Below are 22767 nucleotides of genomic sequence, written 5' to 3'. Positions count from 1 at the left end.
AAACAAGAAAGAACAATCCAATTCCAAAATTAGTTGATGGAAAGAAATAATTAAGATCAGAGCAGAACTAAATGAAATAGCAACCCAGAAAATGATACAAAAGATGAATAGAACAAAAAGTTTTTTTGAGAAGATAAGCAAAATAGACAAACCATTAGCTAGACTAAGAAAAGAAGTAGGAAGACCCAAATGACAGAAATCAGAAATGAAAAAGGAAACATCACAACTGGTACCACAGAAATACAAAGAATCATTAGAGACTATTATAAACAGCTATATGTCAATCAGTTTGAAAACCCGGAGGAAATGGATCAATTTTGGGACACATACAAACTACCAAGACTAAACCAAGAAGAAATGGAAAACCTGAACAGACCAATAGTGAGCAATGAGATTGAAGCAGTAACCAACAGTTTCCCAACAATGAAAAGCCCAGGACCGATGGCTTCACTGCTGAATTCTACCAAACCTTTAAGAATTAATACCAATTATCTTCAATTCTACAAAGCTATAGTAACCAACAGCATGGTACTGGCATAAAAACAGCCACATGAACCAAGGGAAAAGAATAGAGAACCCAGAAGTCAATCCCATGTACTTAACAGCAAATTGATCTTCAACAAAGGCATCAAGAACATAACACTGGGGAAAGGACAGTGTCTTCAATAAATGGTGCTGAGAAAACTGGATATCCACATGTAGAAGAGTGGAACAAGACCTGTACCTCTCCTGATATACGAAAATCAACTCAAAATGGATATAAGGCCTGAAACTATAAAACTCCTAGCAGAAAACATGGGAGAAAAACTTCAGGATGTAGGACTAGGCAAAGGCTTTATGAATAAGACCCTGAAAGCACAGACAGCAACAACAACAAAATAAACAAATGGGATTATATCAAACAAAAAAGCTTCTGCACAGCAAAGGAAACAATCAACAGAGTGATAAGACAACCTAAAGAATGGGAGAAAATATTTGCAAGCTATACATCTGAAAGGGGTTGATATCCAGAATACACAAGGAACTCAACAGTAAAAAAAAAACAAAACAAGTAGCCTGATTTAAAAATGGGCAAAGGAGCTGGATAGTTAGACTGGCTATTATCAAAAAGACAGTGAATAACAAATGCTGGCAAAGGATGCGGAGAAAGGGGAGCCCTCCTACACGGTTGGTGGGACTGTAAATTAGTGCAGCCATTATGGAAAGCAGTACAGCTTTCTCAGACAGCTACAGATAGAATTGTCATATGATCCAGCAGTCCCATTACTGGGTATATACCATAAGCAATGCAAGTCCTCATGTTGAAGGGATACTTGTATTCCCATGTTTATCGCAGCTCTGTTTACAATAGCCAAGAGTTGGATCCAACCAAAATGTCCATCAACAGATGACTGGATAAGGAAAGCGTGGTATATATACAGAATGGAATACTACTCTGCCATAAAAAAGAATGGAATTCTGCCATTTGCAGCAACGTGCATGAACTTAGAGAAAATTATGTTAAGTGAAATAAGCCAGAAACAGAAAGAAATACCGCATATCCTTACTTATAAGTGGGAGCTAATACAGAGGGGGAGAGAAACAATCATGATAATATGTTGAACTTTTAAAATGAGATAACAGACTTGTGGTTATTAGGGGTTGGCGATGGGAGGGGATAGGGAGAGATTGGTTAAGGGTCACAAAGAATGATTACATTTTGTAAAGATGGGTATACTAATTATTTTGATGTGATCATCACGTATTGTACACAAGTATTCAACTTTGTACTCCACAAATATGTATAATCAATTATGTTTCATTAAAAAATATTTTTTTAAAGAGTACACAGCCTTGGGTGCACGCACAAGTAACCATCGTATGACAGTGGTTTGTTAGGGCTTGCTTTGGCTCCTTTCCTGATTTCTCTCTTAACCACCTCTGTCAGTTTCACACCCAGTTGTTAGGCTCCAATAATTGTTGGCTGATTGCCATATTGTTTTCATCAGTGCATAAGTTGGGAATAATTTACTCCACAGTCTTGATCCAGTTAAATGTGCTCCTATGCAGGGACAGTTTTTGAGACCAATTTTGAGGTTTGTTCTTACCCCTGGAGGGCTCTTACTCTGTTTTTCGCTGGTTCTCTTTGGTAAACTAGCTGACTATATATAGTGTAGCTTGTTGCTATCATGGAGTTACCAGCCTCCTCTTAATTGTTTACCACTAAAATATCCCTTATTTTCAAGAGCACTCTTAGGCTTGGATTTCTCAACACACTGTTCCAAATAAAGTCAATTCCTTTGGGTAGAGCTTCATAATGCTGTGTTCTTGTGTCCTGTCTCACTCTTTAACACAGCTTCTCTACTACTGCTCTGGAGCTGGGGTGGGGACAGAGGCCCACTAATTTTGGAGTGACACTCCTGCTTTATAAGCAGGGCATTGGGTAGGGGCAGTATCTTCTGGTATACTTGGCTTGCCTTTCGGCATGGAACTTCTGCCCTATTAGTGAGCTGAGGCAAGGGCAATTGGGGCTCAGTAATTTTGACTTTTTGTGACTAAGTGATGGAGTTTGGATGTGTTATCCCCTCCAAAACTCATGTGGAAATTTGATCTCCAATGTGGCAGTGTTGGAAACTGATTGAGTCATGAGGGCGGATCCCTCGTGAATGGATTAATGCTCTCCCTGCGGGAGGGGGGATTAATGAGTGAGTTCTCGCTCTATTAGTTCCCGCGAGAGCTCGTTGCTTAAAAAGACCCTGGCACCTTATCATGGGTCACACTATGTACCTCACCCCTCTTTTCTGTTTTAGTCCGTTTTGTGTTGCTGTAACACTCAGGAATCTTGCCCTTGGAGTGAGTGTTGGGTTGAGGAAGGTTGCCTTTGACTTCTTTGCCACACCACCCTGAGATGTAACATGTTGATTGGAAGCATGAGAAATGCTGGTGGCTTGCCTCTCTTTTATCCCTTGAATAGGATCCTGGGGTAAGAGGGATTCCCATCTTCCTGTTAACACTGGCCGAGAGTGGAGCTTCCATAGCATTGGCTTGGGAGGAAGAGAGATGGAGTGGGTTGTGGCTCAAGTGCCACAGACTCTTGTTGTTACTGCGATTTAGTAGATTTTCTTGAGTAAATGCTGTTTCATTTGTTGTATGCTCTTCGGAAAATTCCTAGACTAAATTCTTGTTTTTTGTTTTTGTTTTATAATTTTGACCAGTAATAGTTGTTTCACTTGGGTGCAGGTCCATGGATCTCCTTTCTGGACATCATCACTTGATTGATTTTTGAGCATTGAACTACTCTTACATCTCTGGAAAATATCATGTGGTCATAAATGTATAATCCTTCCAGAATATTGCTTAGTCTTATTTGCTAATGTTTTGTTGAGGATTTTTGCATATATGTTAATGAGTGGTATTGGTCTGTCATTTTCTCTTTTGTACTGTATTTGTCTGGTTTTGGTATCAGGCTAATATTGGTTTCACAGAGTGAGTTGGGAAGTATTCCATCCTCTACTCTTTCTGGAGGAAGATTGAGTAGAATTGTTCTTAATTCTCATTTAAATATTTTATAGACTTCTTCAGTGAAATCATTAGACCTAGGAGATATCATTTACTGGGAGGTTTTTTAGAAGCTATTTCCATTTTTTAATACAAGAGTCTTCAAAAAGTTTGTGGGAGAATATGTATTATCTTTTAATTCCATTTGTCCATAAACTTTTTGAAGTACTCTCATAATTATGTGGCAGAACAGTCAAATGATCTGTTTATATTGAGTAAAGTTTAGTAGTCTTTTGCTTTCTGAGGAAGTAGTCTGTTTTATCCAAATTATCAGATTTATGTGTGATTTGTTTCTCCCATTCTGTCATCTTGTAAATGTTTTTGGAGAGTGTAGTGATAAATCCTCTGTTTCAATTCTATGATTGGTGATCCGTGTCTCCTCTCTTTTTCTTTGTTAGTCTTGTTAGAGATTTGTCAGTTTCATTGATCTTTCAAAGAACAAGGTGTTTGTTTCACTGATATTGTCTTTTTTTTTTTTTTTTTTTGTTCTCAAATACATACATTTGTGCTTTTACCAGTACTATTCCCTTCCTTTAGTTTATTTTACTCTTTTTTAAAATTTTTCTTTAGGATCTTAGATTGTTGATTTGAGATCTTTCCTTTTTCTAATGTAAACATTTAGGTCTATACATTTTCCTCTCAGCACTGCTTTTGCTGCGTCCCACAAATTTTGATATGAGTGTTCTTTCACTTCAGAGTGTTTCTTATTTCCCTGACTCCTCTTTGTCTTTTGATTTCTTTAGAAATTGGTGTTTAATTTCCAATTTTTTCTTTTATCTTTCTCTTATTGTTTTCTCTTTTGATATCATTATGGTCGTACTATATGATTTCAGTTATTTTTAATTTGGTAAGGTTTGTTTTATGACTCAGGATATAGTCTGTGTTGTGAATTTCCCATGGATGCTTGAAAAGAAGTATATTCTGCTGTTACTGAGTAGAGTATATTAGAAATGTCAGTTAGATCCAGTTAGTTGATATATTGTTGAGTTCTTCTATATTCTTGATGATTTTCTGTTAAATAATTCTACCAGTTGCTGAGAGAGAGGTGTTGACATCCCTCGTTATATTTTTGCCTTTATTTTTTTCCTAATTTTTCTTCCGTTTCTATTAATTTGTTTCCATTTCTATTAATTTTGTTTCATATTTTTTCCAACTGTGTTCTTTTGTTCACGATCATTATGTAATGTGTGTCTTTGTCCCTGGTAAAAATTATTGCTCTCACAGCTACTTTTTAAAATTATGTTTGCATGATATATCTTTTTTCATCTCTTTGCTTTCAGCTTACATATATCATCATATTTGAAATGAGTTTCTTACAGTCATTTCCCCCCTACTCTGCCACCCTGTCTTTTAATTGGTGTATTTACTCTATTTATTTTAATGTAATTATTGATATATTAGAGCTTTAGTTTGCCATTTTATTACTTGTTTTGTGCCATTTTATTACTTTATTACTTGTTTACTTATTTGTTCTGCTTTTCATTTTTGTTTTCTTTTTTCTGCCTTTCTTGTAGAGTATGTGAACATTTTCTGGAACTCCATTTTCATTTATTATAGTGTCTGAGAGTATCTCTTTGGATAGCTTTTTTGGTAGTTGCTTTTGGTGTTATAATTTACATTTATAAATGTGTATAGTATATTTGTAATGACATTTTATTACTTTGAGTGAAATACAGAAGCTGTATCTACCTTTAGGGACCTTTACCTTGCCCCTTTATGATACAATTATACTTGCATTGTCTTCCCCCAATATAATACAGTTTTTTCAAGTATTTTCTCTGTATACATCAAGCAGCACATCAGACAGTTACAATTTTTGCTTTAACCATCAAGTATAATTTTATCCTGAAGAGGAGGATAGGCTTTTATATTTACCACCATCTCTCCCATTCCATTGCTCTTTCTTCTTTTCTGTTGTGCTGAGTTTGTTGATTTTATTTTCTTTCTAGTTGGAGAATTTCCTTCAGGCATTCTTTTAGGGATGGTCTGTTGTTGATAAATTTCCTTAAGTATTTCATTTTGTGAGAATGTCATTATTTACCCTTCATTCCTATAGAATATTTTCTCTTGATATAAAATTCTGGATTGACAGTTCTCTTCTTTCAGCACTTGGGAAATGTCTTACACTTCCTTCTGGCCTTTATGGTTTCAAATGAGAAATCTTTTTATTTGAATTGTCATTGCTTGTAGATAATGTCTCATTTTTGTTTTCTAGTTTCTTTCATAATTTTTACTTTGTGTTTAGATTTCAGTATTTTGATTTTGATGTGTCTTAGGGTAGATTTGTTTGAATTCATTTTGTTTGGTATTCACTTATTTGTGATTTTGCTTTTGCCAAATTTGTAAAAGTTTCAGCTAATACTCCTCAAATATTTTATCATCCTAAAATTCTTTTCTCTTTTAGAGACTCTAGCAAAATGAATGTTACATTGTTTTTTCTTGTCCCTAAAGTCTCTGAGGGTCTGGTCTTTTTTTTCCCCACTCTGTTTTCTCAGTATTGTTCATATTGGGTATTTTCTGTTGATCTGTCTTCAAGTTCATTGATTCTTTTCTTTCTCATCTTCATTCTTGTATTGATCCCATCCAGTAAATCTTTATTTGTTTCTGTATTTTTCAGTTATATAATTTTCATTCTATTTCTTTGCTGAAATACCCAATTTTTTTCCAATTTTCTTTTTAACTGCCTTCATAATAAATGGTTCACTGAAGCATTTCTTTGATGGCTCCTTTTAAATTTTGGCAGATAATTCCAACATCTGAGTCATCTCAATGTTGACATATTGTCTTTTCTCATTCTAGTTGAAATGTTTCTAGCTCTTGGTATGATGAGTGATTTTTGATAGAATGTTGGACATTTGGGGCATTACTTTGGATCATATTTAATCTTCTTGTAGCAGAGTCACCCTCGTAGCATACAGCTCCTGTCCTACTTTTGTGGTTTGTGGTTCTAATAACAATTTGGTTTTCTTAACTTTTCAGTGTTATTCTAGTCTTCTTCTTTTGTGGGGGGGAATGTGTGTGGGGGGTGTCATCCAGAGATCTGTCTGAAAATTATGCATGTATTTCACATTGGAGTTAAGTTCTTATAACTTTTGCCCTTCTAATGTTGGTCAGTTTCAGGTGTAGTTTATTGAGGATGTTTGCCCAGGATTTCATTTCAAGGTTTAACAGTTGCTTTTTCCATCTACCTCCTCTCCCAAATCCTTCTCCTCTTTTCTGTTTGGGAGATGCCACTTGCTAGAGCTGTGTGGTGGTAGTGGTAGAAGTCCAGACGTCCCCCTCAGCTTCTGATAAGACAGTTTTTCCCATTATGGGAAGCTGAGCACTGCCTGATACCAGCAGACCAAACTGGAAGTTCAGACTATGTTCTCTGCTTCTGCTTAACACCACTCTGAAGGAGACATTATGCACTATTTGGTACTTGTTTGGAAGGGGCTAGAAGAGCAGGCTTTCCACTTGCTGCCTGTTACCACCAGGTGGCACATGGGACTGCAGGTTCCCCACTTGATTTCCATGGGTGCGACTAGAGAAGGGCTCAGTTTTTTCCATCGGGTTTGGTATCGTCAATAAGGTTTCTATCTTGCAAGCTATCTTGAAAGGACCCTTTTTCTGGTCCTTTTCCTAGAGAAAACAGGCTTTCTCTGGACTCATTTTTATTGGCATTTCTGGGTTACAGAATTTTTCAGTACCCAGTTTATGGTATATGGGAGGTGAAAAGAAAACCCAAGATATAAAGGTCAGAAATAAACCCCTACATACATGGTCAATTGATTTTCAACAAAGTAGCCAGGAGCATTCAATGAGGAAAGAATAGTTTCTTCAAGAAAATGTGCTCAGACAACTGGATATCCACATGCAAAAGAATGATGTTGCACCCCTATCTAAGTATATACCTACCATATACAAAAATAAACTCAAAAAGGATGAAAGATCTACATATAGAAGCTAAAACTATAATTCTTAGGTGTGTCACCAAAAGCATAAGCAATAAAAGAAAAAAAATTGAGCTTTGTTTAAAAACTTTTGTGCATCAATGGATGCTATGAACAAAATGAAAAGACAGCCTACAGAATGAGAGAAAATATTTGCAAATCATACATCTGGTAAGTTACTAGTGTCTAGAATATATAAAGAATTCTAACAACCCAATAAAAAATGGGCAAAGGACTTGATTAGACATTTCTCCAAAGATATACAAATGGCCAGCACTCATGAAAAGATTCTCAGCCTCATTAGTAATTATGGAAATGCAAATCAAAACCACAATGAAGTACTACTTCACACCCAGTGGTATGACTTTAGTTAAAAGAACAGAAAATAATAAATTTTGGCATGGAGAAACTGTAACCCCTGTGCGTTTCTAGTGGGGATGTAAAATGATGCAGCTGCTGTGGAAAGGAGTTTAGTGGTTCTTCAAGAAGTTAAATATAGAATTGCCATATTATGCATCAATTCCTCTTCTATGTATATATTCGAAAAAATTTAAAACAGAGACACAAACAGATACTTACATGCCAGTGTTCATGACAACATTATTCATAATAGCCAAAAGGTAGAAACAACCCAAATGTTCATCAACTGATAAACAAAATGTAGTATATCTATACAATGGAATATTATTCAGCCTTAAAAGGGAATGAAGTACTGATACATGCTACAACATGGATGAACCTTGAAAACATACTAACTGTGTAAGAAGCCTGACACACAAGGTCATATATCATGTGGTTCTATTTAAATGAGATATCCAAAATAGGTAAATCCTTAAAGACAGAAAGCAGATCAGTGGTTGTCAGGGCATGAGGGAGGGGAGAATGGAGACTACTTAATGGGAGTGGTATTCTGGTGTGATGAAAATGTTTTGGATGTAGATAGAGGTGACAGTTGTACAACATTGTGAATATGCTAAGTGCCACTGAATTGCATACTTTAAAATGGTTAATTTTGTGTTATGTGGTTTTCACCCAATGAAAAGAAAAGGAAAGAAAACTCAAGAAGTTCTATAGTCAGGAAGCTGCCTTCTTTCCATCTTTCAGAGTTTTGAAAATTTTTATGTTTTAGTATGTCCAGGGTTTTTAGTTGCATTTAACTGGTGGTATAGCAAGAGATAAGTCTTGTCTTTAGAACAGTATGTTAGACGTACCGAAGTAACTTTTTAAAAAGACTAAAGCTTGGTCTCCTTCCTAGACCAATTTAATCAGAATGGGAGAAGGGTGAGGGAGGTGGATTGCATCAGTATAAAAAATATCTGCAATTGATTTGAATACAGACAATTTTGAGAAGCACTGTTTGAAGCACATACTTCCTATCGTTGATGAATTTTGCAAACAGCCATTTGACCCAGTTCTGGTAAATAAGATGTGAAGGGAAGCTCTTTGTAAGGTAACTTTACAAGGAAGGTTGTTCTTCTGAACACTGTCATATATGGGTATGAATCTTGGAATTGCTGTGGCCATATTGCTAAAGGTGCACAAATACAGATAGTACTTGGAATGCAGATGAGAGAAACAGAAAGAAACCTGATCCTTGGTTATGTCTCTCATGTGCTGAATTAGCTGTCTCTGGAATCTATTGTGCCTCTGTACTTTCCATTATATATAAAGAATATGTCCTTATTATTTCAGCTCTGAGTTTGGATTATGACTTGTAGTTGGAAGCTTCCAAACTGCTGTAGCTAATGAGAAGAAAAATTAGTGGTAAAAATACTTATTACCATGTTTTTCTAATACATATCTTTTATAAGTAATATGGCAATGAATATATTGGTAAGTACAGTTATTTCCCCCAATATTGGCTTTTGTTTGCTACTCATGTTAGGATGCCGGAAATAGTTGATACTATTATGCTCTTATTTAATATCTCCAAATTGCTTTCCTAACAGGTTATGTCTATCTACCATGTTATCAGCAATAAGTATTTTTTTATCTTAATCATTGGATTTTATTTTTTGGATTATTGATTGCTCATGGCATGTCATAATTTCCCATTTTTATTTCTTTATTACTGAACATGTTGATTCTCTGTTTTTACTCATTAGTTATATTTATTTGGGGGTAATTAGCTAACATATGTTTTGTACCACAATTTAGTAGCTGTGGAATTTGGGGAAGTTACAGTTACTTTTACTAAAACAGGGGTATAAGAAATAATGCCTACATGATAGAATTGGTATGACGTTAAAGTGAGGTATTTTTCCTAAAGTTCTCTGAGTATTTTTGTAAAGAAAATATTAATCCTTTTTCAAATTTGCTACAAATAATTTTTACCATCTTTAAGAGTTTCTCTTTTTTGTGGCATTATTTTTTTTAAACAAAGATATATTTTAAGTTGTGTTCAGTCAAATATTACACTTTCCATTCCAGTCATAATTTAAATATAAGAATAAAAGGTATAAGAATAATGATATGGTTGTATACGTGAATTAATGTGGCAACAATATGAAATAACAAAAATACCATGGTAATAGCCTGAAAGCAGAAGTTTCAATCAAAGGTATTTTTATATCTTCATGTTTATTATATCCTCCTTGAACCAGTTTGCATAAGGTCAGATTGTTTTTCAAAAGTACTATGTCACATCTGAAGTCTTTATTCTCAACCAAGTCATTGTTGTATCAACAGTTGCCAATTTAATAGAAGAGGACAAAAAAGTTGACCAGTTTAATAAGTGTGAAGTGTGTAGCCTATTAAAGTTGATTTTATTTTTCTTCCAGAAACATGATCAGGGGCAAGTTCTATTGGATATAGTCTACAAGCATCTTGATTTGACTGAGCGAGACTATTTTGGCTTACAGTTGGCTGATGATTCCACAGATAATCCGGTAAGTTTAAGCTGTTGCCTTTAATTTTCATTTTAGTTTTTCTCTCTGTTCATAATATAAAATCCTTTCTGATTTATAATGTGCACTAATTTAATGAATTTTTTTATTTGAATTGAGTAATTCTTTTGCCTTTGTTCACTGTTTTTTTGATGTTTTAATCTGTCAAAGTTATTGCCTTTAAGGTTTTCATAATTGTTATGTTAGCCTATAAATCTAGTACCAGTTTCATTAATTGTCTCAGAAAACTGAAAAATAAATCTAATTCCTGCTTCTTGACTTAGGGAAAACTGGGCATAAAGTTTAAAATATCTTGAGACGTGTAAATTAGTCTACACTAAAGTGAATTTTTGTGTGTGTGTGGTATTCATGGAGAGATATTTCTAACCAAAATTCTTAATTTGTTCAGTATAAGTTCTTCAAATACGAGTATTCAAAAGGACCCTCCTTCCCAAATGGATAGAGATTGAATTTCAGAGCTGCACAATTTTTTAATGTTAAGTTCCTTGTATTTTTACTTATTCTTCAGTAATTAGAATCATGATATTTTTAATTGAAAAGATCACATCATAGAAATAGAAGATAGCATGTGATAGATAATAGAAAGATTTACTTTGATAATTAAGCAATATAAAATGCACTAAAGAAGTGTAACTTAGTATGAACCTAAATGGAGGGTGTACTAGCAAATTCAGATTGAATTCTTTTTAAATTTATATGGTTATACCGTGAGGGACTTTTACAAAAAAATTTGATATCCTTTTGATTAGTGTAAGAGAATGTCCATTTTGAAGGAAATGTTTTGTTAAGTTTAGGAAAATTATGAGGCTGAAAAAATGGTTCTCTGGATCAGTGTTTCAGAAATCCATTTATAAGGCTATATTAACAGAATGACTGTAGAAAATGCACATAACGTTTATGAGAAACGTAGGGGTTTCTCTCTCTCAGGGTTGGGATCCTAGTTCTCTGAATGAAAAGTTAGTGGGAAGTAAATATGAAATGTAAATTACTACTACTTTTTTTCTTTGCATCATTTGCTTTTTCTTATATTACAAACCATCCAAGGAAAAATATGAGGATGATGTGGATAAAAACAAACCAAAGACCAGCTAGTCTCAGTGAAAATAAATGCTTTTATACTGAACTAATATTAAAACTTTCCTCATACTTTGATGCCTTTACCAGATGACTTGAGCTTCTCCAAGGGCCTAGAGTTATACTATTATTTTTTGATAAATAAACCCATGTAAAAATGGAAAAGAGTAGAAATGTCAGTAATGCAACCTTTCCCAGAAGGTAAATTCTGAGCCAAGCAAATACCTAGAAGATGTTTGCTACACCTCACTTTGTGCAGCACTGGAAGAAAAAAACCAGTTAATTCTTAGATTATCTTGCTGACCCTCATAGGTCAGATCCTCTAGCAATAGGCCTGGCTTTAGATTGATTGGAGAAGTGACAAGACAACTAAAAGAGGAAGAGACCAGCTAGTCACCACCATACTCACTGCCATGAGTATGAAAACCATTGTTCTTATAAAAGTATTCCAGAAGGACTAATATGGAGATCATACATATATTACAAGAGATAAAAATTCTATCACATAAATTTGTATATGAGACATTTGTACTTATACCAGATGCATGTGAGGAAGGAGAGGTATTTTGATCTAGGTTGATGTTTTTGCTTTCTCCTACTTTTTCTTACTTTGTGTTTTCTATCTTGAACATTTCTTCTCAAATGAGTTATATTCCCATGCCCAAGGATCCAAAGTTTTTGCTTATGATCCAAAATAATTCTTCCAGAAAAGTTGGAATGATAGGATTTTACAGACACAAAAGAGGCTTTAGAAATGATCTAATCTAGTCTAACACCTTTATTTTTCATGCAAGGAGGTAAAGTTTGAGCTACTTCCTGGCATTAATGGAACTAGAACCTGGGTCGCCTAACCCCTCATGCCAGTCTACTCCACTGCACTGCAATTTCAGTATTTATTCAGAAGAATCTATAAGATGCCAAAATGTGTCCAAAGAAGGACCTTTAAGAACACAATCTTGAAAGAAAGAAACAACAATCACAGTAATATGTTGAACTTTCAGAAGAGAACAGAACTGTATTTATTATTAGAGGTGGGAAAGGGAGAGGTAGAGGGGGATCAGCGAGAAATTGGTTAATGGACACAAGGAATGATTATGTATTATAATGATGAATATGCTAATTATCCTGATTTGATATCAGGATATCACATATTGTACACAAGTATTGATAGTCAACTGCGTATCCCACAAATATTTATTATCAATTACGTTTCAATTAAAAATTTTTAATTAAAAAAAAGATCACAAATCTTGTTAAGTAGTGTCCCATTTCTAGTTATCAATGTGAAATTATATTCAGGCTTTGAGGATAATTAATGGACTGAAGGAAGAGGATACCATTCTTCAGAAGAGAAAGAAGAAAGGGAGTAACATTTATGAAACATCTATTGTGGACCTATAAATCAACTAAATGTTTTGCATATAATATTTAATTTTCATAATATACTTATGATGAAAGTATCATTAAAATCCTTTTAAAGATTAAAAACTGGTGCTTACAAAAGTAACTAATTTGTTTAATGACAGATCAGTTAAGTAGCAGAGAAAGGATTTGAACTCAGATCTGACTCCCAAGCCTGTGCTCTCTGCCATACAAAGATGATGACATAGATGCACAGGATTTACCCCCGCAAAAAGAACATATTTAGGAAAGGAGGTAACCATGCAACAAAGTTATCATCAGTAGTCGGAAGGAATTGAGTAAGATTCTAACAGAATTCTCATCTATCTTTAGTTCAGGGTTTTTTAATTTTAAAGCTTAACTATGTTATATATATGTGTGTGTGTGTATATATATATATATGTTATGTGTGTGTGTGTATATATATATGTTTTATAGAAGTTTTAGAGGATCAGAACTAATATTGCCTTAGACACATAGGCAATGAAATTAATTTAATTGAGCTTATAATTGATAAACTAAAAAGACACCTATCTTTTTGGTTTTGTCTCATAAATAAAACATATAGAATCATAACTGAGTATCCTCTTCTGTAGAATCCTCCTTGGTAATTAATTCCAATGCAACAAACAAAATTACTTAGAGAAAATCTTTGACTTTTCAAAATTTCTCATATTTTAATTTAAAACCTAATTATCACAGTGTTAGCTTTTAGCACAATGTCTTGTATAATACTAGTATTCAGTAAATGTATGGTGAATGGGTGCGGAAAATAATGAATAACATTGTTATAATTCATTATGCATAATTTAAAAATTTTGTATGCAGTTAAAGGTGCCTATTCCTTATTGGCCCTTATCAGCATGCCATTTTCCAGAGCCTTGATATTATAATATTGCTGTACATACACTTATTTTTCCCCCTAAAATGAATTACAGTGCTTTCAATAGAACAAAGGGTAGATTATTGATTGCTATTGTCTTGATCTTTCTGCAAGTTCATTCTTCTCATAGTTTGTATCATGGTTATGATATTTTACTGGTTTAGTCCTGTTGCCATATTGTCTAACACTGTGGTTTTCAAACTTAAGCTTGCATGAGAATCAGATGGAAGGCTTCTTAAAATCCAGATTTCTGGGCCCTGTGCCTATAGTTTCTGAATCAGAAAGTCTAGTGTGGAACTCGAATTTGCCTTTCAGACAAGTTCCCAAGTAATGCTAATGCTGCTGGTCCAAGTTCACTGCCATAACCCAGTAGACTGTTAAGACTACTAAAGTATGACATAATTCATTTGAGTATTTTGATTTATCCTTTGAAGATTTCTTTTACTTAACTCAGAGTTCTCAAATTATTTATTTAATCAGATTTGAGGAAATACAGAAAAGTCACATAGAAGATGACCATTATTTCAACAAGCTATGTTTAAGTACAACATAGTTGCTAAAATGCTTGCTTTTATTTCACATATGTCAATATTTCTTTCTTATATTCGTTTTATCTGTTTCTACTGTAATATCTTAATTCAAGCTCTTATTACCTATTGCATAAATTTCTTTGGTAACCTGCTACGTATTATTTTTTTTATTTTGGTCTCTTCTAACCCTATTGCTTTTTTGGAGGAAAAGACAAGGAGACCTGAGATACAGAGAAGTGTTTCAGAAAGCAGCAGCAGCATATGCAAAGATTCAGAGTGAAAAGACAGGAATTCTGCATTTGAGGAACTGAAAGCTGGAATATAGAGCAAGAAGAGAAGAAGGGTAAAAGCTGAAGTTCAAGCAGTACATGAGCTCATGAGAAGTGCCTTTTAAACCATGATAAGATCATACCTACCAAAGGATTTATTTATATAACTAACATGAGACTTGTATTTAAGATATAACACTCTGGTTACAGTGTAGTCAGTGACTAATAGAATTGCAAAGCAGCGACAGTTGGGAGATTGTTGAAATAATGAAGTTACTAGGAAAAATAATGATTGTCTGTAGGGGATGAAGAAAAATGGATGAATGCTAGAGATAATTACGAGATAAAGTCAACATAAGGTAGAGTGAGTTAATAAGGGAAAGGGAGAAATCAAGGTTAATACTTCAAATTTTGTTTTGGGCAACCTGGTAGATAGGAAAACCATGCAAATGGTATTATTGGTTTTCTTTTTCAGTTTTCAATAATTTATTGCTGGCATATAGAAATACAGTTGATTTTGTATATTAATTTAGTATTTTGTGACCTTCCTAAACTCACTTATTATTTTTAGTAGCTTCTTGTAAATTCCATAGGATTTTTACGTAGATTATTTTGTAGATATATGGTAAATTACATTGATTTTCAAAACCAACCTCATATTCCTGGGATAAACCCCAGGATATGCAATAGATTGTATATGAGTATTAATCTTGTGTCCTGAGACTTTGTTAACTACACATTACTTCTAGTCGTTTTTTGTCATTTATTCCTTAGGATTTTTCTTTGTAAATAATCATGTCATTTGTGAATAGGGGCAGTTGTACTTCTTTTCCAGTCTTTATTCTTTTTTTCAATTCATTATTGTGCTGGCTGAGACCACCAGGACAATGATGAATAGAAGGGACAGGAGCAGAGCAGACTACTTTGTCTTGTTCCCTATCTTAGGAAGAAAGTATTCAGTGTTTCACCATTAAGTATGCTGTTAGCTGTAGGGTTCTTTTCCTATATCAATGTGATTGAGGCATAATTTACGTAAAATAAAATTCAACATCCATTCATAAGGAAAACTCAACAAACTTAGAACAGAAAGGAACCTCTTCACTACGATAAAGGATATCTACTAAATAGTAATAGAAACATGAAGGAAATGAAAAGTATAACCACAATGAAATGTCACTACACATCGAACTAGAATAGTTAAAATTAAAAATTCTTTCAATACCAAGTGTTGGCAAGAATGTGGAACAACTGATAAGTGATACAACCACTTTCGAAAATAGTTTATCAGTTTCTTGTAAAATTAAACAGATTTAATGTATACCACCCAGCAATCCCACTTTTAGGTATTTATTTAGGAGAGATAAAAACATGTCATATAAAACCTTATACATAAATGTTCATAGTAGCTTTATTCATCATAGCCAAAATATGAATTAACCTTAATGTCCACCAATAAGCAAATGGGTGAAAAGTAATTGCTGTATATCTATAAAGTAGAACACTATATGATTTCATTTATATTAAATTGTAAACAGGTAAAACTGACATTATAGTGCTTGTAAGCAGATCAGTGGTTGCCTGGGGGTTGGGTGATTGATTACACATGGGCACAAGGAACGTTTTAGGGTGATAGGAATACCTTGTTTATGATGGTGGTGGTTACCTGGCTGTATATATTTGTCACAACTTAAACTGTGTATTGAAAATGGGTGCAGTTAACCCAGCTGGTCCCACAGCCCATATTCTGTTTCCCTTTTGGGGAGCAGTGTCTTCACTCACTTCTTTAAGGTTCCAATTGCCTCTTTTTCTTGGGACTCTGGAGTCTTCCTCTGCATGTGTAGTTTAACTGTCAGCCAGAGGTGAAGTGGCTTGTATGTGCAGATTTTGGAGCTAATCCTCTCTACTGAATTCTCCCTTTGAGGATTTTCTCCTCAATTTTCTGGGTATCTGCCTGTCCTGAACTCTGTCCTCTGACATCTCAAGTCAGTAACACTGCCCCCTGCCTTATACAGAATTTGAGTTTGCCCTTAGGCACGAAAATGCAAATATATAAATCTCACCCATTGTAGTTTTTCTGTTTTAGAAGAGTAGGCTTTGCTTCTGTTTCTGCCTGCTTTTGGTGGCTTTCCAATTTCAAGTAGCGTGCGCACACACACACACACACACACACACACATGCAGAATAAAAATGAATGCCGTTAGCAGACAAGCAATTTTAAGTACTTCTAAGACCAAATATTGGTAAGAGAATCAAACCAGAGGAAAATCCACCAAAAAAAAAAAAAAAAAAAAAAAAAAAAAAAGCATTACGGGAGTAATCCTTTAGAGGTGAGACAGTTTTCAGGGTAATGTAGTAAAATTATCAAAGTTATAACTGAGTATTTGAGGCAACTAGGCTACTTAGCCTCATATTTCTTCCCCTTCTCTAGTTGAACAGAGGGCAGCAGATACAGTTCCCCTGGAATAAAGCTGCTTGTGTGTTGGGGAGTGGTTGGGGGTAGGAGAGCTAATATTTTTCTCAGCGATATAATTATCTGCCTTGAAAGTTCAAATGAATCATTTGGAAAACTATTATAACTAGTAAGACTTAAAGCTCAACAAACAAATATCAGTCTCTTTCTTAAATGGAGATATTTAAGAGATATTTATTTCCTAAATGGAGATATACTCCAAGAAAATAGCAATTAAGTTTTGGGTTTTTTTTAAATAAACTTAAGCATGAGTGTCAAGAGCTATATGAAGAAAATATAAAACTTTAGAGGAAGACATAATAGTCATAATAAATGGAGTCATGCTGCTGTGGTTTGCATGTTTGTCTCTTCCAAAGTTCATATTAATTATCCTGATTTGATCATCACACATTGGACACAGGTATTGGTATTCAACTCTGTACCCCACAAATATGTATAATCAATTATGCTTAAAAATTTTAAAAAAGTTCATGTTGAAGCTTAATCCCCAATATGGTATTTGAAAGGTGAGGCCTTTAAGAGGTAATTGGATTGTGAGGTTTATACCCTCATGAGCGGATTAATCTATTCATGGATTAATGGGTTAATGAATTAATGGGTTATCAGGATTATTAATTAATGTGTTAATGAATTTATAAGGAGAGGAAGAGAGCATGTGGACACCCTCTTTCCCTTTTGCCTTGTGAGGCCCTGTGCCTCCTTGGGACTCTGCAGAGAGTTGCCACCAGGAAGAAGGCCGTCACCAGATATGCCCCCTTGACCTTGGACTTCCCAGCTTCTAAAACTGTAAGAAATAAATTCTGTTTCTTTATAAACCACCCAGTTTCAGGTCTTCTGTTAAAAGCAACAGAAGGTAGACTTAAGACATATACCATATTCATGATGAGAAAGATTCAGTGTTATAAAGATCTCAGTGCTACTTCTGATCTCATTGGTAAATTCAGTGCAATTGCTAGTTAGAATCTGAACTGAATTTTGGGGGGGTGAGTGGGTAGACATGATAATATGATCCTCAAGTTCATCTGGAAGAGAATCTGGATAAAAATAGATACATAAAATATAAACAAACATCTTGCCCTAACAGATATAAAAAATATGATGATATAGTACTTAAAATAATGTGATATTATTATGGACATAAACCAATGGAGTAGAAGAAACAGCCCAATAATAAATTTTTATCTATATGAAAACATAGTTTATTGTAATGGTGGCATTCAAATCAGTAAAGGTATTGGAAAAATTGGTTAAAGCGTGGAAAAAAAACACATTTGGATTCCTAATTGATACCATATACAAAAGTAAATTTCAATGATTTAAGTTTAAAACAACAGTATAAAAATGTTAGATAAAAATTTGGAAAAATTTTTCTATAATATTTGCTTGTTATGACTGTCCTAAGGAACAAAACAGTTCATGCATTTATAAAGGAAATGCTGATAGATTTTATTACGTAACATTTATAATATACAATGAGAGATACTTTAAAGAAGGATAAAAGACATGCTACCAACTGGAGTGAATTGCCACATATATAACAAATTATTAAAATCTAGAATATGTTAAAGAGCTTCTATAAATAGTAAGTAAAAGTCAGATAACCCAATAGAAAAATGGGGAGATGGCATGAACAGAAGAATAGTGTTAATGACAAACATAAATGTTCAGCCTTATTAGTAAGTCAGAGAGATAAGCCAAATAAAATTACAATGAGGTAGTACTCTTTGCATACTAGATTAGCAAAAATGTAAAGATTCACAATACCTGTTTCTGGCAAAGACTCAGGGGAAAGTATGTTCTCAGATACTTGGTGTAAGTGTAAAAAAGTGAAATAGTCTTTTTGGAAGACAGAGACAGCATATCTCAAAATTTTTAATTTTCTGTATGCAAGAATTAATCTTGCAGCATCATTTATAATAGGAGTTAGTATTGGAAGAAACTGAAATATTCATAAGAGAATAGTTGAATAAAGTATGTCACCCACATGTAGGCAAACTATGCATCTGTTAAAAAGGTTGAAATATTTGAGCTGACATGGGAAAACCCCAAAACACATTGTTAAGTAAATAATTAAACAAAATGAGTAAAGTTTAAAATAATAAAATTAAAATGAAATAAAATAAATCATACCCATGAAATGTATTTATGTATACTCACACATATACACACAATATAAGTTTTATATCATGTGTTCATGTGTCCACAGCATTAGAAGGCATGCTTACTGATATGTGAACAGGAGTTACCTCTGCGGAAGGAAGAGTAGGACTGGGATAGCCATGATGAAGGACTTTTATGTTTTAATTGAATATTTTACATTGATATTGTTTTCAGGTATTTTCATACTAACTAATATAGAAAACAAAAGGCTAAATGATCATTCATCCAAACTTGGCTATACTTTTAAATTTCTTGGGAAACAAAAAAATTGCTGACACCTCATATCTATAGATTGATGGTCTATTTAGACCTAAGCATTTTAGGAAAATTTCCCTATGTGAGTCTGATACTTACTGACCATCATTCACAACTACCCATTTGGTTTGGTCACCTGATTTTACAAATGAAGAGAGACTTTTGAGAGGTGAAAGGGGTAGCTGTAGTAGGAAAGTGTTCAGACAGATTTATCAGGCCCCACTAGTTCTCCAGCATTTTTTAAATCTACCCAGGGTAGCATAGTGAAGAGTGAAGTTGAGATCATATTTAAATTTTTCACACCTTTTCTTTCTACTGTGTTACTGAACCTATTGTTGACTCTCTAGAATTCCTTTATGTGGGAGATGCTCAAGTCATAGGGAATCAAAAGTTGTTTAAAACATTCTCCTCAAGTTTCTAACCTGATTTATAAACAAGAAAAAGCAAAAGGTTAATATCACAATGTGTATAGCTACAATTAAGATGAGTAATGAATGGTAAGCATTACTACTAAAGGTTTCTAAAAATGGAGAGAGAATGGAACATTTTACAGATAGGGTATACAATCCCTTGATCTGTGCTATCTTGTACATAAATGTATTCTCTTCCTGAAATGTCTTACCTCCACCTTAAACCACATCTCTTACCGCTTACTCCTAATCTTTTACCCCTCATCCTTCATCCTTCCTCTCTCTACCTTCACATTTTTTAAGATTCAAAGTAAAAGTGACTTCCTCTTCTAAAGCCTTGGACCACCACCAACACTCATTTACATTTTACCTCTTTATCTTGTCTCCCTATAGCAGTGGTGATGCTTTTTTGAGATTATATGTTTTATAACTTACAAATTCTTGAGGCGGGGGACCAAATTTTGATCTTTGTATCATCCCAATACCTGGCACAGTGCCTCATATACAATAGACTTCAAATAATGAATGGGTTAAGGAAAAAACGTACATTTCAAACTTAACACCATGGAAAACAGTGTAAGCTAGCCAGTCTCAAAAGTGATACTGAGAGAGGTGAAGAAAGAGATAAATATATGGCTATAGATTTAAGTAAATCATGTGGTTTTTTTTGTTTTTTTTTTAAGTAAGGCTATTTACAATAGGAACCCTAAATAATTTGGGGTTAAATTAAATAAGCTTCCTAAAAAATATTTTTAAAGCAATACCTTTATTTCCACAGTTTGTTCCCTATTTGATATTCCATTATCATCATTGGTATTTGTTCTTTAGTTTTGTGCATATACATCTTGTTAAGTATATTTGTTTTATATTCTGTCTGTCTCCCTCTTCCCCTCCCTCTCTCCCAACCTTTCTCTTTTCTCTCTCTCCATATTTGTGTGATGTGTATATAAAGTTTGATATTTTAAAAAATAGTTTATTTTCTTCACTGTAATAAAAATAACCTTTTAGTATTAATTTAAGACAATGTTATAAGGAATAGGTCAGATATTACCAGTTAGAACATCATTAGTAAAGAGAAAGACTGTCATTTGATGATTTATTTTCCCATAGGATAGTGGATTATTTGGGGGCTTTGGTAAATTAAAAATAAGCTTTTTATATCCTGCAAATTTTTTAAAATTTGCAATTGATAGGATTTCCACATTTAGTTTCTTCCTAGTTCTTCACCTTCTTATGATAGAGAAAAAAATATTTTTTACAATATGCACAGTGATATTGTACATAGTGGAACAGTGGCTCCGAAATGAAGTACTAGTTGAGTACTTCTGTAAGTCAGTAAGCTTTAGCTTTCTGCAGTTATTGGGTTATAGTATGCTCTTTACCACAAGGAAAGTCAAATTATTCCTTTGAGATTTTTCAGATGCACATACACACATGTAAAATAAGAGGTGAAATGATCTTTGGCCTTAATTTATCTTCTTATATCATATCTAACTTATTTTATCTGAGAAGTTGAAATGCACTCTCACTTGCTGCTTTGGTGCTTTAGATGAATTTCAAGAAAGACCTATTTCTTTGATAGCTATAGTCTTTGGTGGTATATTAAGAAGTTTTGTGTGTTTTGAGACTTTGAAACAAAATCACTCATTATCTCAGTGTTTCTTGCTTCTTATGGAGATTGACTCAAAATAATACCCCTTATTATCATAAAGTCCTTTTTATTTTCCTTTTTTGCTTTGTTTTCCCTTAAGGTGAAGTCTTCAAACAAGTATAAAGTATTCTTTGTTATTTATAACTCTGCCACACCCAAACTTTATTTTAAAACATTTCAAATATACAAAAAAGTATCAAAAATATTTTTAAAAAAAGAATCCAGCTTGAGAAGTGAAACATCACTAGCAAGATGGTGGACCAGGAAGACCCAGGTCCTTCTTCCCCCATGGAAACATCAAACAAACAACTATAGATTAACTAAAATAATTTTGTAGTTCTGGAAACCAGTCAGAGATCTACAGCAACTAAGCAAATGCTCAGTCAAGAAAAAGCCACATTCAAAATGGTAGGAAATTTTGTAGTGTTTTACTCTTCTTTGCCCTATCTCTTCCTCAGAGTACATGGCATGGTCAGTGGTCCAATTCTTGTTTCCCTCCCTTGGGATGGAAGAAGCAGAGAGGAACTTGTTTGCGGTCATCTGGCCTGTTTGTTGGCTGCCCAAGGGACTGCGTTCAGTCTTAACCTGACTCGGAGCTCAGACAGGAAACAACAGCATAGTTTGGATATCAGACTGGAAGCACAGAAGGGAGTAGCAGGTGCCATGGTGCATGAAAAATGGATGAATACTGCAGATCTATGGACATCTGGGGGCAAGATACTCCAGGTAGAGGAACACAAAATAGAACATCTAAGGACTTGAGAAGAAGCTGGTGAGACTCTTTGGGAAATTAAGACTTTTTAAAGCAGCTGGGCTCAATTATGTTTCAATAAAAAAATAGTAATAATAAATATTGAAAAATAAAATAAAATCAGCTGGGGGAATAGAGTGTTAAAAACACACATGCACGCACACACGTGCACACGCGCACACACCCACACCCACCCACCCACCCAGAAAAGATATAAGAAGATTTTAAACCTTCATGCTGGGTTGATCTCAAGGCTCAGGGGCTTGCTAATTTAATTAGTGAAGGTCTTTCATACCAGTCTACAAAAACTATGAGATGTGGCCCTTTTTTTCAGATGCCCAATTTTCAACAAAATATCACAAGGAATACAAATAATAAGGAAACATGGCCCATTCAAAGGAACAAAAATCTCCAGAAACAGCCCTTGAAGAAACACATGCATCAGGCTTAAATATGCTTAAACAACTGTCTTCAGTATGCTCAAAAATCTAAAGGAAAGTACAGACAAAAAAAATGAAGGAAATCAAGGAAACAATTT

At 34.1% G+C, this 22767-nt stretch overlaps 1 protein-coding gene across 3 annotated transcripts in view; it reads left to right on the top strand.

Moving 5' to 3' along the window:
- PTPN4 (protein tyrosine phosphatase non-receptor type 4) overlaps positions 1-22767 on the top strand; it is a 214065-nt gene that overhangs the window by 70843 nt on the left and 120455 nt on the right. For all 3 annotated transcript variants that reach the window (XM_063092274.1, XM_063092261.1, XM_063092266.1), the window contains exon 3: positions 10250-10357. In XM_063092274.1, coding sequence (XP_062948344.1) covers positions 10250-10357 — 108 coding nt within the window. The remainder of the gene's footprint in view (positions 1-10249; positions 10358-22767) is intronic.

The sequence above is a fragment of the Cynocephalus volans genome, chromosome 1 (genome assembly GCF_027409185.1).
Source record: "Cynocephalus volans isolate mCynVol1 chromosome 1, mCynVol1.pri, whole genome shotgun sequence".
In the NCBI taxonomy this organism is placed as follows: domain Eukaryota; kingdom Metazoa; phylum Chordata; class Mammalia; order Dermoptera; family Cynocephalidae; genus Cynocephalus; species Cynocephalus volans.
The sequence above is the reverse complement of the archived record's forward strand: the minus strand, read 5'-3'. Positions and strand labels throughout refer to the sequence as shown.